Raw genomic sequence first — 17794 nt, forward strand, 5'->3', positions numbered from 1 at the left:
TGAAAGAGAGAAACATAATATTATTACAACCCAACATAGGGATTAGAAATGTGTTAATACAACAAGAAAAGAAAAGGGCATATTTAGCATAAGCCAAAGTTGGTAAATTCCACTCTGTTTATTAGAGACAGAGACACATAAAGTTAGTTGTTGATTAGTTGCCATTTTCAACTTTAATTCCATTGAGAGTTTGCTGCAAAAGCCAAAGTGAAAGGGTTTCTGTCAGTTGTGAGTTTAAAGAAGAATTGGAGGAGTGTGTGAAAACTTATGGTTACTTTTTAGGGTAAATTGTAAAAAAAACGGCTGAAATATGCTTGTAGTTATAATTATACCCTCAAACTTCTAATTATAGAAATTAGATTCCTAAACTTCCACAAATGTTAAATTGGATCCCAAACTTATAATAATTGTAGAAATTGGACCCACAAATGATAAATATTGAACTCTTAAACTTATACAAATATTACATTTCATACCCTCAAGCTTACCATAACATTTATATCAATTTGTGGTTTCAAATTTTAAAATTGAAAGTTTAAGAGTATGATTGTAACTACCATTATATTTTATAGGTGATTTTTGCAATTTGCCATAGTTTTTATATGAACTTCAAAAAATTGATAAATTTCCAACTTTCAACTCAATATCGAATATGTTCCTAAATTAATTAAAAAGTTGTCTAATAAATTTATAAACTTCCGATTTTATGTCTAATTTAATTTTGTTCCTAATAGATTATCGATCTATTAAGCATGTTTTGAATTCAAAGACAGCTCGTTCAAAAAATTGAAAGTTTAATGTCATATTATTTAGACACGAAATGCAAGCATATATGTCGATTAGATTTGTTAATTAAAAGTGTTGAATATAGTATAGATGTATTAGACATATAATTGAAAATTTATGGACGCCTTCGACATTTTTGAAGTGTAGAGATGTATTAAAACTCTTTTTCATTTTATCAAAAATCAGTAATGAGAAGATCACCTGAAAGCAAGATAAAGTGTATTGCACATCACTTGTTGAAATCTGATGATGAAGAACAATTCTAGCCCTGCAATTAAACTTGTTTAATAAATAAATAAATAAATAAATCCATTTCATTTTATATAATATTACTTCATAAATATATGGATTAGATTCAAACCTACCATCTTTATAGACATATAATATTCAACAACAAATGTGATAGGTTAGGACCCATTTTTAAAAGCACTTCCAAAATTTATTTTTTAATTAATTAAAACATTTCATTATTTCAAAAGTTATTCGAACTTACTCATTGTTGATGCCCAATAGAATTATTTTTTAATTTTTTTTTTTAATTTTAGATAAGCATATGACTTTTCTTAACTAAAAATTTCAACTTTTCATGTACACTTGGTTTCAAAAAGACAGAAAAAAATTGTGTTATTTTGGCAATTTTTTTTGTTGTTCTCTCAAATTTTAAAATAACAAAAAAAAATTACTTTATTTTTTTTATAGAAAATATAAGAAATTTCTAAGTTATGTATGAGAAATAAAATAAAATAAAATATTCTTCCAAAATTTCCAAAGCATAAAATCTTTTTTTTTCTTTAAAAAAAATGACAATTTAGCATATAAAAATATTGATTAGATACAATTTAGCGAAAAGTGTGGATAGTAAATAACTTTGACATTTTGTTATAACTTTTATGCTTTCAAAAGTTATTTTAAATATTTTCGAATCAAAACATTTTTCCTAAAAGCTTTCAATAAATATATTGGATGGAAAATGCTTCGGAAAAAAATTTAAAAATATTTTTTTTTCCTAAAAGCTAATAAAGTAATCACAAATTGACTATACGAATATAATGGAAAATATAATGTAATATATATATATTTTAATTTTAAGATATACCTTATTTGGCTTTCTAGCATCATAAAAATGCCACGTTCTTCCAAGCTTTTACATAATGTTTCCATTGAGATTCCGTAATCGTCTTCTATTTCAAAGAATATCTGATCATAAAACAAATAAATCCATAAATACATTCAAGTTTTAGATCAAAATAAAACCCACAAGAAATGAAAAGTATGCAATACATAAATATTCAATAATGAAAATGATGGTTTAAAAAGTTTTAAATTTAATTCTTAGTAAATTTTAAAGTGGTAGATATCACTAACTTTTTAGAAATTTCTTAAAATATCTAAATAAATTACTTATATGTAGATATTAGTAGATTTATTCTAGAAGATTATAAAAAGTATCTCAAAAGAAATGTTTTAGAAACATGCTAACATCTTTTTATGATCCAAAGAATTATAGAGAATTTCTAAAGATAAGGATAATTCATAGATCTAGAATATTTGTAGAATTTAAAAAGAACTTAGAAAGATCCTTTTGCTTGGATTAGAAAGATCTCATGCCTATAAGAGGGAGTTACGTCTTCATTTATAAACCGAGCAAAGAAAGAAAGAAAGAAAAAGAGCAAAGCTAAGAAAAGTTGGACAAACATAGGAGTGTGGAAAGGCAAGCGAGTAATTGTTGAGAAAACGAAAAAGTCTTCTCTCAAAATTGTACATAATTACATCTCCTTAACAAAAGTTTATTTCTTTTAAGTGATTGTCTCTCCTCCTTTGATGTTAATTTGATAGTCAAACTAGCATAACTTGCTATGGTGATGCTTTTAAAGATCGTATGTAGTCTGGGACTCTAAAGCTCGTTATTTAGGATACAACTACTTACGAAGTGCATCCATCACTCAAGATGATGGAAGACCTTTAAGTTGTTGAGGAATCAAGAAACTCAATACTCAAAACTACAAAACATGATCCAAATACAAGAAATCATATCTCTAAGACCAAGACTCACGGGATATTGTGGGAGGCACTAAAGCCAAGCTACCTAAAGATGCTACTGCTTTTAGGAAATAGAATATCGGGGTAATTTAGGCCATGTTTGCAATTAAAATTACAATTGATAAAAAAAAATGTTGGATCACATCCATACAATGGAGATACCAAAGGTAGCACATGGAACACGTTTTTCCCAGTTTTCTCAAAGAAAAGTAATTAGAGGTTGTAGTTTCTAAAAAATGAGCTATTATCAGTGTCTCAAAGAGAGAAGACTATCAATCAATACTCCATGAGGTAAAAAATTTGTGTCATGAAATCTCATAACTAGATCCTACTACTACTATTTCAAAATTGAGAATAAGGAGAATTATTATTCATGGACTTAAAAACTAAATATAAAAGTCTTATTGCTATTATTCAAGGTTGGGTAGTAGTTCAACCTTCTCTTATTGACATAGAAAATATGTTTTCTAAGCAAGAACCATTGATTAAGCAAATGTTGGAGGTCACATTAAAGACAAATAATGTAGATCGCTTTTTATTGGCTTAAGAAAAGATAATCTAAAATATCAAAAGAAAGTATGATCAAAACGATATGAAGAAACCCCAAAGCATTCTAAAGTAAAAGAAGCTAGTAATACTAATAGAAAATAGGAGTATAGGAAACAACTTGAAGTTTCCAATAGCTCACGTTAACAAAACTATGATAATGCCTCATTCCAATTCCAATTCCAATCAAGTGGACTTATGTTATCTTGAAAATATGTTATGTTTTACTATGGTTGAGCACGCCTCGATGCTTGTTGTATTGATTTTGTAATGAATAACATATTGAGATTCTATTATGTGGCTCTATGAACGTAAGTATGTTTGTTGAGGTGTTGAAGATATGTATGTTTAATGTATTTTTATGTAGTTTTAGCATAAAACATGTTTTAGAGCAGCATCGATGACCATGATTAATTTAGTTAGGGTAAATACTGAGTTTTGAATGAAAAGTATTAAAATTCTTGAGAACGCCGATGGTTCTTGGTGAAGCCAATTGGGGCAGACGGAGAAGTTAATGACCTTGGATAAAATCAGTTAGGGTTGACAGAGAGGTTGGTAACCCTAGAGAAATTTGTTAAGGCCGATATAAACTATTGGTGGTCCTAGATGAAGTCAATAGAATCAACGGAGAACATTGATGGCTCTGGATAAAGTCATTTGGGGTCAACGTGAACTGTCAGTGGCATTGGACACAATTAGTTGAGGTCAACTTGTCTCAAGGGATTCGCTTAACTAGTTTGTGAGTATTAAACTTGAGTGTTTAGCAAACTTGAGAGGTTTTAAGTTAACTCATGAGTTTAACATGATGTAATTGATATTTACTTCGATTGTATGTTTTGAAATGGTTGCTTATATGTTGTTTGGTTGCTCTTTAGGTGTGGGCTAGTAACTAGTACACAACTTGTGTACTGACCCCTCACTAGTTTTTGTAGATGTTAATGAGTATTAAGACTTTAGTGATCCTGAAGAGGGAGATTGACAAAGATTAAGTTAGGGTTTGTAATAGGCTTTAGTTGTTCTTTTCTTGTTTGTTTGAGTAATGACTTTGTTTCGTTTCGGAAAAGTTATGTCGGATTTGTTTGGAAAGGGTTTGAGAATATTAGGGTTTAAAAACATAATTTTGAAAACAAGAAATTCAAAGAAAACAAAATTGTATATTTTATTTTAAGATATGTCATTGGTAATCGATTCAGAAATTAAAAATCAATTTAAACAAAATTTTCAAAATGTATTTGATAATATATTTATAAACCATAAAACTAATTATAATTATTCACTTAATATTAGGTTAAATATAAATTATCACTAATTAATTTATGAACTTGCTTTACGTTAAAAAAATTGTATAGTAATTAATTTATAATTGGATATAATATATATTATATAATACATATTTTAATTTTACAAAAATAATTGAACTTATAACATGATATGCTATATTCTTTTTATTTTTTATTTTATATTTTTTCATATATTTCTACATTTTAATTTGAATTCAAAATCTAGATATGTAGTTAACATAAAAATGTTATTTTAAGAATTTGCATTGGATCGCATAATCCACAAACTGTTTTACAAAATAGAATTCAGATTACCAACCAAATACATATTCGATAAAATTAGTAAATCTGAAAACATCAAACAAAATTTGAATTGGCTATCAAATAGGCCCTTAGTTTTGTTTTCAAGTGTTTTGAAATTGTAGTGTTTATGTTCATATTGTTATACTACCAAAAGTTTTTTTCTAAAATATCATCGTTATTGGAGATAGCTAAAGCCTAATTTTGTAATGTTCCCTCATTTGGAGTTAAAATTTAGGGGTATTACAATTTTAATCTACCTGATTGACTCTTACAAAATACAATTAATATAGCAAAACAAAAGCTAAGTATACACATAAACTTTTAAAAACTATTTTTAAGATCTCTGAGCATAATTTCAAGAAAATTTATGTTAAATGATAAAACTGCAAATATCACAGTCTATCTATAATAGCCGTAATAAACTACGATAGACTACTATTTTGGTTCATTTTTTTATATTTGAAAATACTCTAATGTATAATTAAAACTAAAAGCAGACTAATATACTCAAACACAAACATAATAAATCACTAAGAATTCTAATTATGTTTTAAGATACTCACAATGTTTGTCTCAACTGATTTTGGATCTACCTTTAATCCTTTGATTTGGTGTAATCCGCCTATATTGAAAAAGAAAAAAAGGTGAATAATAATTGAAAATGTTGATAAGAATTAAGAGTAGAGTGTGATGCTTAATTACTAGCTAGTTGTTTGGCTTTGTCATGATCAGCTTCAAGTTTATGAACATTCTCTTTTAAAGCAACAAGTCCAGCTGCACAAAGGATGCCAATTTGCCTCATTCCACCACCCAATGTTTTCCTAACCCTTCTAGCCTGATCTCAATAGGAATAGCATGTGTAAATAAAGTATTATTTTTAATGATCAGGTTAAATTACCATTTTAATCCTTATATTTTGAGACTCATTTCTTTTAGTGGAGATTGTTTTTCTAAAAGATTTATATTGAGAGTCGAGAGATCTAAAATTTGGACATCTTAAAAGTACATAGGCTACTAAAATGAAACAAATCTTAAAACACTGGATCAAAATTTTGAATTCTTGAAATCGAATTCATAATGTTGAATGAAGTTCTAGAGATATTTGATGAGTTGCTTAACTATTATTCCAAGAGAGTTAGTGAAAAAGAGGATGAAAAGTCTTCCTTTCCACCTTAGAATGTACTTCACTCATGTTGATGGTTCCATTTGATTCTATTTTAATCTCATTTCCTTGTTGTTTAATTTGTCAAAAAAAGAAAAAAAAGATTTTGTCAACAAAATTCATTAAATATGTTCAATGAAGCCAACATTTTGATATTAGAATATATAGAAGTTGGGGAAAATTGAAACCATATACTTAAATCAAAGGGAAAATTTGAAACCAACTAAAACCTAAATGAAATGTCTCTAATATATAATCTAAGTTGAACTTTATTCTCAATTTCCTCTTGAGGTGTTTTACCATAAATTAAAAACTATTTAAAAATTTCAATTTCCATGCCAATTTTTTTCTTTAAAAACCCAATTGTTGACATAATTCCATTAAAATTTCCAATAATGGTATTAACATAAGGGTACAATTCTTACAAAAGGTTATAAGAGAAAAATTAATGTCAATGTGGAAAAGTAAAAATGTTTACCTTAGAAATAAAGCTTTTAGAACCAATAATAACTGATCCAACAGGTGCACCTAGACCTTTTGATAAGCATACCTGAGTGAAACATTAAAGACATATTATACTAATGCATTAAGTTTTTTAGCTGGAGACTGCAGTGAGAGGAAGGGATAGGCAGAAGACTAGGTGAAGAGAAAGAGTTCGAGAATGAGAGCGAGAGTAAGATAGGCGAAAGCAATAACAAAAGTAAGGTAGTCAGTGAGAACAAGAACAAAAACAAGATATTCAGTTAGAGTGAGAACAAGAACAAGCATTTAGCGAGAGTAAGAGCATGAGAGCTAAAACAATATAGTTAGTGAGTGGTGCGAGAGTGAGAGCAAGATCAAGATGAAACACTTCTTTTTTACTCTGAAGGTAATAGTGTAAAAAGAAGGGCAAGTAGTCAGTCATGTTGCTCAAGAGACACGACCCGTCGCTGACTAAAAAATGCATTGTTGTTGACAAACGCTAGGCATAGTTTTTGTCCAGCTTGGGGTTGCGCTCTTCACATCAATGGAGTTATGTCTTTATTGAAGATACAATTGAATAAAAGATAACAAAAACATCCTATTTTTGTAAATAGTTTTTCAGCTTTCTCGTTTCTTACCAATATTTTTTAAACCACTTTATTTTAGCACTTAAGTAAAGAAAATAAAGCACAATATATGATAGACCTACCGATATTGAGTCAGCAGCTTGTACTAATCGATCAACTGGAACACCCATTGCCTAAAATGAAAATTTTTGTTAATGTATGAAACTCCCCATTATATGACGATTACTTTTTATGTAAAAGAAAAATGGCCTAGAAACGAAAAATGTAAAATCAAACGTTTAAACTACTAAATTAGAGTATATACTTCATATATATATATATATATATATGAAGTATACTGGCAACTATAGCAAATATTATAAAAATATTTAAGGTATAACAAATTGGTTTTCTTCATTATTTAAAATTTTCATAATTTCAATCTTACTCTTATCGTAATATATCAAGTGTTTGAGTGATAGTCGTTGATAGCTTGTAGAAATTCAAGCTATCGTAGCCTTTTACTTAGAATGGTGAGGGATGATGAGCAGAACATGCATTGATATTACTAAGAATTCATGTGAAATAATGAACTTGTGTTGATTTACACTAAAAATTCCCGCTAACTCCATATCATGGATTATCATGCGTTAAAGTGTCTATTTTGTAGTTATCGCAGAAGTCAATCACATGCGCTGATCTCAATGAAGAAAAGTTGGTCGCATGCACTGCCGCAACTACAATGATAACCATGAAGTATGCTCGCAAAGAGTGGATGGAATGCGTTGATTCTTCAGAAGAAACGAATATGAACGAATACCTTGGGATATCTGAGCTACACAGTAGATCTTCTAAAAAGCAATCAGATCATGATGACATTCTCACCTACCGCGTCAGTAATCATGGTGATTCAGAGCGGTATTATCAAAGTTATCAACATTTGGCTCTATAAATAGAGCCTTGAAACCAATACTCAAGCATCTGGGGACTTGCCTTGGGTAGATTCTTGTGATCACAAATGAGAGCATGAACAAAAATTTCTCTGAGAGTTCTTCACTTCCATAACCACCTTCGATTGACGATTGGAGCTTCGCTGGAGATAGAGCTCAAGAGGGCCTATTCCCCCGATCATCCATTGCACCACCGGCAGCTTTGACATACAACTGATGGAAGCAAGAGACTGCCTACATCTAGCCTTCCACCTCTCTTTCTCACCTCTGTATTGTATTACATTTTGGCTTAAGAATTTAATACACTTTGTAATTAGTGCATCTCTCTAATTCCTTCAATATCATTTTCATCATCTTCGTCTCTTTTATCATATTTTTCTTCACCACCATGAGCTAAGTACATATCACAAGATTCATCGCATATTTAATCATGCGTCATAAAGATATGACACATGTAGCAGACCACCCAAAGATGTGTGACGCGTGAGTGTAGAGTGCCAATCCTATTTGCTTAGTGTGAGGTTATCACAATGCTTGTCTATGATCGCTCATAGAAACAAGTATCTATAACCAACTACACAAGAGGGTAAGTAGTTGTGGAACTATTCCTAGAGATAGAAATAACCTTATACTCAATGCAACATCAATCATGCATCATAGAGATATGACATATGTAGCTGACCACTGAGAGCTGCGCGATGCGCGAGTGTGGCGAGCTGGGATTATCCTTGTGACCAAACTTAGGGACTTGGTGATGTCTCCTCTCCAACTCGACTTCCCATGCATCTTATTACACGTTAACAGCTGTCCCGTCTCTAACGATTCTTATAGTTAGACTTCAATTTCTCACTGTCTGTTTAGCTAGGAGTAGGAGTAACGCATAGTTAATCAGCTTCTTTCTTTTTATTTTTATTTCCCACCTCAAACACATCACTTACATTCATCTTTTAGTTGCAAGTCTTCGTGTTCGACCCCGTATCATCCCAAGAAACTTGCGATCTTGTTATACTTGGCGAGAGAGCAAGAAAACTTGTGACAGGAGCGCATGATCATCGCATACACACTTAACACATACTCTTCAAACCATCGTATGATCAACGCATGACCATTAACGCATATCAACAAACTAATTTATCCCCAATAGTCGCATGTAATCAGTCCATGAGTGATAGACTTTTAGTTATAAAAGTTATTCCTATGGCCCTCTGTTTAAAAAATATTTATATTTTTTCAAAAGTTAAAATATTACCATAGATCTTACACAAACGTTTCAAAACTGTCATTTGAGAGTAGCAATCTCTTGTGCATTGAACAAAAAATGGGACTTTACTACACCATTTCAGGCCGGTGTCACACTTTTTTAGATACTAATTTTCGTCCCACATTCAAATGAAATTTTACTTCAATAATGGTTATAAAAAAAAAAAATCTTAAAAAGTCATGTGCATAATATTTAAATTTTGCAATAATTATGAGATTTTCTTTTGAAAACAAGTTTAAGAGAGTATGATGATAAGCTCACCACAGAGGCATTGAAAATACGAGCTCCGTCAATGTGAAGTTTCAAATCATGTTTCTTAGCTAACTCTCCAACTTTGTCGATATATTCTACAGAGAGGCATCTTCCACCAGAACTATTAAAAAAATTCAAAATAAAAAAAATAAAAAAACTGAAAAAAGGTTAAAATAAAAATAACTTATTAGATGAAATATTTACCAGAAAAACTCATAAACTCAACAACATATTTGGATAAAAAAAAAAACCTCATATGAACAATATATTTCATACCTTTTCTCAAAAAGAACATTATATATTCCATACCTAGCCACAAAATTTTCATTCATTTTTCAAATTTTAAAAATAAAATAAATGTCTGATATGCATATATAAAAAAAATGCCAGTCGCGAATCTATGCCACCCTATTCTAAACATAGCTCGACTAATCAAAGCATCTTCTTTGACTTAAAACTAATAATCTCTTCTTTCAATCTCTAAATTTTGCATGGAAATGTCCCTTATCATTTTTTCCATAAATCATTTAAAAAATCTCAAATTGTTCTATAAGTCATATCTTATCTATAGTTGAATTAGTTTATTCATTACATAAATCTCCACTCTGTTATTTCATCCAAGGACTTTGTGGGCCCCACAACTAAAAAAATAATTTTATGAATTATTAACTCTTGAGCCTTGGTAGTCCACAACTCTCCAAGACTCCACAATTTCTTAGAATTAATAACTCCACTCTTTAAACTATATTATATTTTTATTTCATATTTTAGAATATTATAGTAATAATATGAACAATGACATTGATTAAAATTGTCTTCTATATAATATAATTTGTAGGGAAAAAAAATCATGGTGTAGAAAAGTATTTAAAAAGATAAATTAGGTAGAACTATGCAAATTCGAAACTAAATAATCAAAATATTTTAGAAACCAAAAAGCAAAGAGGAAAAGGAAAAATATTTGAAAGTCTATAAACGAAAAATGAATTAAAACACGAAACTATAGAAACGGAAATATTCAAAGTTTAAGAACCAAAACAAAAACATCGAAAGATTCCTGTAAAATTCTTACTTACATTGCATGAGTATTCTCTAGACAAATGAGCCTTGTTGTCGGGAACAAAAGTTGCCCTTTTGGATCTCTTATGGCAGCTTCAATCAAATCAATGTCCATTGTTCCATCATCTTTGTTCTTCACTGTTCTTGAATGGACTCCTCCAATGGTTGCAATGCCTCCATTTTCATATATGTGGATATGAGAATTGTCTCCAAGAATCACTTCACTCCCTCTAATGTCACAGTGCACAATAACACTTATAAGATTCCCCATTGTGCCTGAGGGAACAAATAACCCTCCTTCTTTTCCCATCATCTTTGCCATCTCTTCTTCTAACTCGAGGGCAATTGGGTCATTTCCCAACACATCATCGTCTACCTCTGCAATTGCCATTGCAGCTCGCATTGTCTCGGTCGGTTTTGTCACCGTGTCGGACCGCAGATCCACCTTTCTGCGACTTGCCATCTTCATCAATTATATTATCGCAGCTATCAATTTAAGAAAAGAAAAAGAATCAGAATCAAGTCATTTATGTGTGTGTGTTTTTTTTCTTCTCTTTTTACAAAATAACAACAAGAATTGTTTGGTAGCTATTCATTGTTTATTTGTAAGTAAAAAAAGGAATAGGGATTTGTTTAGTACCAATTTTCTTGTTTTTTTATTCTCACAAAATTTAAATTGAAAAATAAAAATTTACTTGCAAAATAAAAATGTCAAATTAATATGTTATATTTAATTGTTTAAATGTTCTTCATATGCATTTTATGTGTTCAAAAGATGAAATTACTTTTCCATTTTTACTTTAAAAAACTAGAACAAAAATAAGAGCCTGTTATATTCTCAATTCTGGTTAATATGTTTTTTCTTTCTTTTTTTTTTAATGAAAGAGACACAAAAAATAAAAAAAATAAAAAAATAATTACTGATACATAGTATCAATAATAGATTTTTATCAATTTTTATTACTGATGTCACTAATAGACTTCTATCAATTTCTATCAGCATCTATCAAAAAGATTAAATTTTGTTATTTTGTATAAATAGTTTCCTTTATTTTTCTATTTTTAGAATTTTCTAAGAGTATCATCAATTTTAATTTACTTATATAAAAGTTAATTCTAATTATTCTTTTTAAAAACAATCAAATTTCAATATATTTGTTTAAATGGTCTATTTTTAATTAAAAAATTAGTGAAATTTACTATATTTATGTTATTTAAAATTAAAAAGAAATCTACAATATACATATAAAACAAAATTTTCAAAATTAAAAAGAAAAAAACCTAATAAAAAAAAGGTGTATTTTGTTATTTTTAGATTTGAGCTTCTTACAAAATTTGTTTTCTCAAAACTAAGATCCCAAATACACTGTATTCCTTCTCTTGTATTTATTGTTTTCAAAACATAAACCAAACTAAAAAGAATTTTATGTATACTTCTAAAAAATAAGAAAATAAAAAATAAAAATAGAAAAAGAAAGATATTTTCAAATATAGAAAAATGAACAAAAATATTTACAAGTAATAGTAAAATACTATAATCTATCTGCGATAGACAGTGATAGACCGATATAGATTACAATCTGTATCTATCATAACACATATAGACATAAATAGTAGTTTATCACGGTCTATCACGATCCATCACAAATAAATTATGATATTTTATAATTATTTGTAAATATTTTTAGTAATTTTATCATTTAAAATAATTTTTTATTGGATATGATCATGTGGTTCATATAAATTGGGAAAAGGAAAGGGTACATAAATAATGAAACTACTTACTTTAGAAATGGATAACTAAGAGAGCAGAGTTGCAAGTTGCAATAAATCTCAATCAAAAGAAATTTGAGTGGGTCATTCAATTGGAAGTGCTTCAACCACTTCACAAAATTAAAAATTCAAAAGTATTAGTATAAACTTTGTTCATGTCAGGTCTCAACTTCAAAGCTTTTCACAATAAATAGTGAAATTACCAACAAGAGCGTAATTCAATTGACATAGTATTTATATTGTCAATTTCGTAGTTTGAGATTCGATTTCTTCATCCACTCTTTAATTACAATACTTTTGCAAAATAAATAAATAGTAAAATTCTATGAACGAAAAACAAAAACAAGATTCTTGAATTTAAACACATGAAAAAATGGAGATAAAAAAAACCAACACGAACAAATAAAGACTAATTACCTTAATCGCCATATATTCGAAACAGAAAAAGGAAAAAAAAAAAAATAGAAGTATTCTTACCTATGGTTTATGGTCTTATGAAAATAAGACCAGAAAGTTGGAGAAAATAAGATGGATATAATATACTTTGAAATAAATTTGAATCCAAAAAAGGTTTGAAAGCTTTCCCTTTTTATAGGCTTTTAGGGCTTAGAATTTGGGTGTCACTTTATATTTTAATATGAAAAAAAGTCTCTCCAACTTTCCTGGCTGCTGCACTCTTCACACATACCAATTTGAATTTTTCTTCTCTAGTTAATAATTTAGCAAGTTTTTGCTATTTCTATTTTCAAATTTTTTTCTTTTGTTATCTAAATTTCACCTATGATTTAAAAAATAAATCCAACTTTTGATAACTAAAACAAGTAGTTTTTATTTTTTGAATTAGACTAAAAATTCAACAATTATACTTAAGAAAGATGTAAATCATTCTTAAGAAATTCAAATGATTGTCAAACGGGGTATTAATGGTTGAAGTCAACATAAGTTCGTAGTATTTCCCCATATTCTTTCTTCTCTTTAAGGTTAGAAATTCAAATTTCTATACCTCCATTTGTGTTAAATGGTTTTTCGTTAGAATACTATTTGGATCCATATATTTTAAAGTTTATTTATTTTTAGTTTTTGTACTTTCAAATGTTCAATTTTAGTTCATAAACATTCAATAAATATTAAATTTAGTTTCTCAAAATTAAATTTTATTGTACTTGACTAAATAATAATATCAATAATTTTAATCCAAGAAATTATAATATGGAATTATGTTACATATATTTATAATAAAAAGTGCGGATAGATAGCAAATTTTCTTTTTGAAAATATCAATGAACAAGTGGTAGGGACTAGATTTAAGATTTATTGATAATATATGGACTAGGATTGGCTAAATAAAAGTATAGAGATTAAAATTGAACCAACTTCAAATTATAAGACTAAAATGTCATTTAAAAAAAAAAAAAAGAAAGAAAGAAAAATTTAATAATTCATTTATGGGTGGGATAGGTAATTCATTTATTTATTTATTTGCAAGGGATAAAATTTTCATTTTTGAGAATCATCACAATTATCTCATCTATCAATAAATAATATTTCAATTGCAAATAATAAAAAAAGAAAAATTAAATGGCGAGACGTATTTGAATTTGAGATTATTTGCTAAATGTGGAGAGTTTTATTTCCTTCAAAATTCGTTTGGTGCTTACAATCCGTGAAACCTACAACTTATTACAACTTTTGCACTTTTTATATATGACCAATTGAGCTAAATTAATGGTCAAAATAGCGATTTTTTTAAAATTATTTACAAATATAATAAAATCTTAGTGAAAAGTCATCAATATCACTAATACACAATCTTTAGCACAAATCGATTTCTTTCCAACTATTTGAATTTGAATTTTTTTCCTTTACTGGTTATCTTTGCAATTTTATTTTGGCCCATTTAAATAAGTTCAATTGTTTTTTATTCGTTTCTTTTCCCACTAAGTCTTTTTTTTTTTCTCAAAGCATCTCGAAACTGAGTTTTTTAGTTTTTTTTTGTTCAATTTAGTTCTATTTTTTATTATCATTTTTCTTATCAATTGAGTTTCTAGTTAGCTCACAACCTTATTTATTCTAATAGTTGTCTTCATAGTTTTCTTTAGCGTGCGTTTACATCCGTTTTTGTTTTTATTTTTGTTTTTTTTACAATATTAAATTTCTACTTTAATTGTCTCATATCACTGATATCCATCAATAAGTGATAGAAGTTTTCACTAAGACTTGGATTTTGAATTAAGTCTATAAATGATCAACAAATTCTTATCACTAATTGAATTCAACTAGTGATAAGAGTTTGTTGCCGATTAAGAAGGGTAATTGCAATTTAAGAATAATAACCAAGTGTATAATATCATTTAAAAAAAATTACAAATATAGCTAAGTCTATCAGCGATAGACTTCTATCGTTGATAGACTCTTACCAGTGATATGGTTTATCATTGATAGAATCCTATCAATGATATGGTCTATCACTGATAGATATGGTCTTACCAGTGATTTGGTCATATTTGTAATTCTTTTTCGCATTATGTTATATCTGTTAATACTTTGGGTCTAATGTCTATATTTGCAACTGTCCCTATTAAGAATCTATCATTGTTTAACATTATGATTGAAGTATATTATTGATAGGATTCTATCATTGATAGATCAACTTATAGTTTAGTGATGGAAGATTATCATTCATAGACTTAATTGACTACTTATGTTTGCCCGTTGACTTTAATTAGTAATAGAAGTCTATCACTAACGCTATTATCACTACTATGTTACGTGTATTTTGATTGAAGTCTATCATGAATAGTCATTATTACAGATAGAATTCAATCAAGATGTGTATAGTATATGAGTAATAGAAGCTTAGCATTGATAGACTACATGCACAAACTTTATAGTTTTTTACGATTCAGTAGGTGGGGCGGAGAAAAGCCAAAGCTCAACAATATAGTGTTTTTTCCATAGCAATTATTTATTATAATTCCATTGCCAACCATGAATATAACTATAGGAAGTTAAATCAAGATTTCTAATTACTACAAAAAACCAATAAAAGAAAAGAATGTAAATTAATTAGACTGATAACAAACTATAATTGATAGAATTAAATGTCATAGTATAGCCAATTAATGATAGACTGATGTTAATTTGTGATATCAATCTATCAATGAAAAACTTTATTCATATATATCGTATTCTATAACGGATAGAATGATATTCATCTATGATATATTTGAATAGAATATCATCTTATTAGTGAAAGATTAGAGTCTCACTGATATGAGAAGTTAACTAAGAAGTAGAGATAAAAATCTAACACTGATAAATTTTCATGACACATCAATGATAGACTTCTTTTAGTGATACATCTACATGACAAGTCAATTATTAACCGAATAAAAGTTTATCGCTGATAAAATTATATTTCTACATAAAATGACAAGAAAATATCATAGTCTATAAGGGATAGACTTATATCGATGATAAATTTCTGTCAGTGGTAGACATATATTCACATGTAATATCAGTCCATTAGTGATAGACTTTAGGCATATGTTGAAGTCTATTAGTGATACACTACTATCAGGTTAAAATTGAAATTACGGGAAGTTTAAATATAAAAGAAAACCAATTTACTATATATGCAATATCTTTATTATTTTAGCTACATTTGAAATATTTTGTCCAATTTTGCAATTTACTGTAAATACTCCTTTTTATATAATCTATATATTACCTTAACCAAGGTAGTAAGTGTAAAAGTTTCATGTTGGTTAAAAAAAGAGAGATTCATATTATATATAAGTGAAGATAATTACCTCAGTTGATATGAGGTGATTTGGGTAGTTTCAAAAACAAAGTCTTAAAGGTTTATATCTACATATTCAACTTATGTGAATAAATCTATATATATATATATGGGAAACAACGACATGTTGCGTCTTCAACCATATATGTTATCTTTCTCTTTTCAACTTCTCACACCCCCAATCTTTTGTTATTTTGATTTTGATTTGTTTTCTAACCGCCCATAGCTACTTCCTGTCTTTGTTTAGATTTGTTTACATAAACAACACATGTGTAGACAAAAAATTTTCTGGATGTGAATTTAATAACAAAATCTTAAGGATTGTTTTGAAATAAATTATAAAATTTAAAGGTTGAAATTAAACTTTTAAATATTTAAGAGTATAATAAATTGAAGGCTAAATTATACAAAATGTCCCTAAACTTTATATTTTATGTCAAAAATACTCTTAAACTTTCAAAAGTGTCAAAAATACCTTTAAATTACTATATGAGTTCAAAAATACCTTTACCGTTAGTTTTGGATGGAAACCGTTAGTGTTTTATGCCAAAAATATACTTGAACTTTCAAAAGTTTAGAAAATATCCTTAAAGTAAAAAAAAAAAAAAGTTCAAAAGATTCTTACTATTATACCAACAGAAACTGTTAATACTGTCTTGCATCTCTATTTTTCTCTTTTTTCATCCATCTCTTCTTCAATATCATCTTTATTCAATATGCACACTTCATTTAAGGTAAATGAACTGAAATTAGAAAAGATCATCTATTTAGCGTTTTGTATGTTTTAAAGGAAGATAATTTTAATTATGGAATTTTGTGAGATTTTATGTTTTAACTTAAAACTTTAGTTTTTATTTTGGTGCTTAGAAAATTGGTGTAAAAATTAGAAAGATAACTAAAGTATTTATATGAAAAAAAATGATTATATTTATATAATTCGTTTAAAAATGGATTATTTTCAAAATCAATAAAACTTCAAACAAATTGATTATCTAACTGTAAGAGCATTTTTAAACTTTAATTTTTAAAAAATTAGACTTATTTTTGTAGCAAGGCATTAACAATTTGTGGGGTATTTTTAAACTTTTGTTTTTAAGTTTAAACGTATTTTGAAACTTTTGAAAGTCTTGAAATATTTTTGAAACAAAACTTTAATGGTTTACATCCAAAACTAATGATAAGATGTTTTATTTTATTTTTAAGTTTAAAGATATTTTTTACATTTTTAAAAGTTCTCGAGCATTTTTTACACAAATTACAAAGATTAGGGGCATTTTTTGTAATCAATCTAAATTGAATAGTTCACAGTATATTTTTTTTTAATAATTGAATCTAAAAGAAATCATACTTGTTTTTTTTTTCTTTCATATGTTATTTTGAACTTTGATTATAATTTCTTATCGTTAAATATTACTAACTTTTTTTGAATTTATGAATTAGCATTATTATTATTTATTAATGTAAATAAAATTAATTATTATTAGATATCATATAACAATAAATGAAATAATATTTATTTCAATAATGGTTTCACACAATAATTTTTTTTTTC

At 27.8% G+C, this 17794-nt stretch overlaps 1 protein-coding gene across 3 annotated transcripts; it reads right to left on the reverse strand.

Annotated features, from left to right (window-relative positions):
- LOC120069413 (low-specificity L-threonine aldolase 1-like) lies at positions 1-13038 on the reverse strand. Of its 3 annotated transcripts, XM_039021152.2 has the most exons (11): positions 12918-13026; positions 12453-12550; positions 10685-11153; positions 9618-9729; positions 7289-7339; positions 6596-6667; positions 5658-5790; positions 5519-5577; positions 1883-1983; positions 988-1054; positions 1-193 (listed from the first exon to the last, which is right to left on the reverse strand). In XM_039021152.2, exons 3-11 carry the CDS (start codon positions 11134-11136, stop codon positions 155-157), a joined length of 1086 nt encoding a protein of 361 aa, XP_038877080.2. In that variant the 5' UTR covers positions 11137-11153; positions 12453-12550; positions 12918-13026; the 3' UTR covers positions 1-154. The 3 variants fall into 3 exon arrangements, with proteins under 3 accessions (XP_038877080.2, XP_038877079.2, XP_038877081.2); XM_039021151.2 differs by lacking the exon at positions 12453-12550 and having other exon boundaries at positions 12918-13038; XM_039021153.2 differs by lacking the exons at positions 7289-7339; positions 12453-12550 and having other exon boundaries at positions 12918-13038.
- Positions 13039-17794: the final 4756 nt, after the last annotated feature.

This window comes from Benincasa hispida, chromosome 2 (assembly GCF_027475165.1).
Source record: "Benincasa hispida cultivar pf3 chromosome 2, pf3_genome.v1.1, whole genome shotgun sequence".
In the NCBI taxonomy this organism is placed as follows: domain Eukaryota; kingdom Viridiplantae; phylum Streptophyta; class Magnoliopsida; order Cucurbitales; family Cucurbitaceae; genus Benincasa; species Benincasa hispida.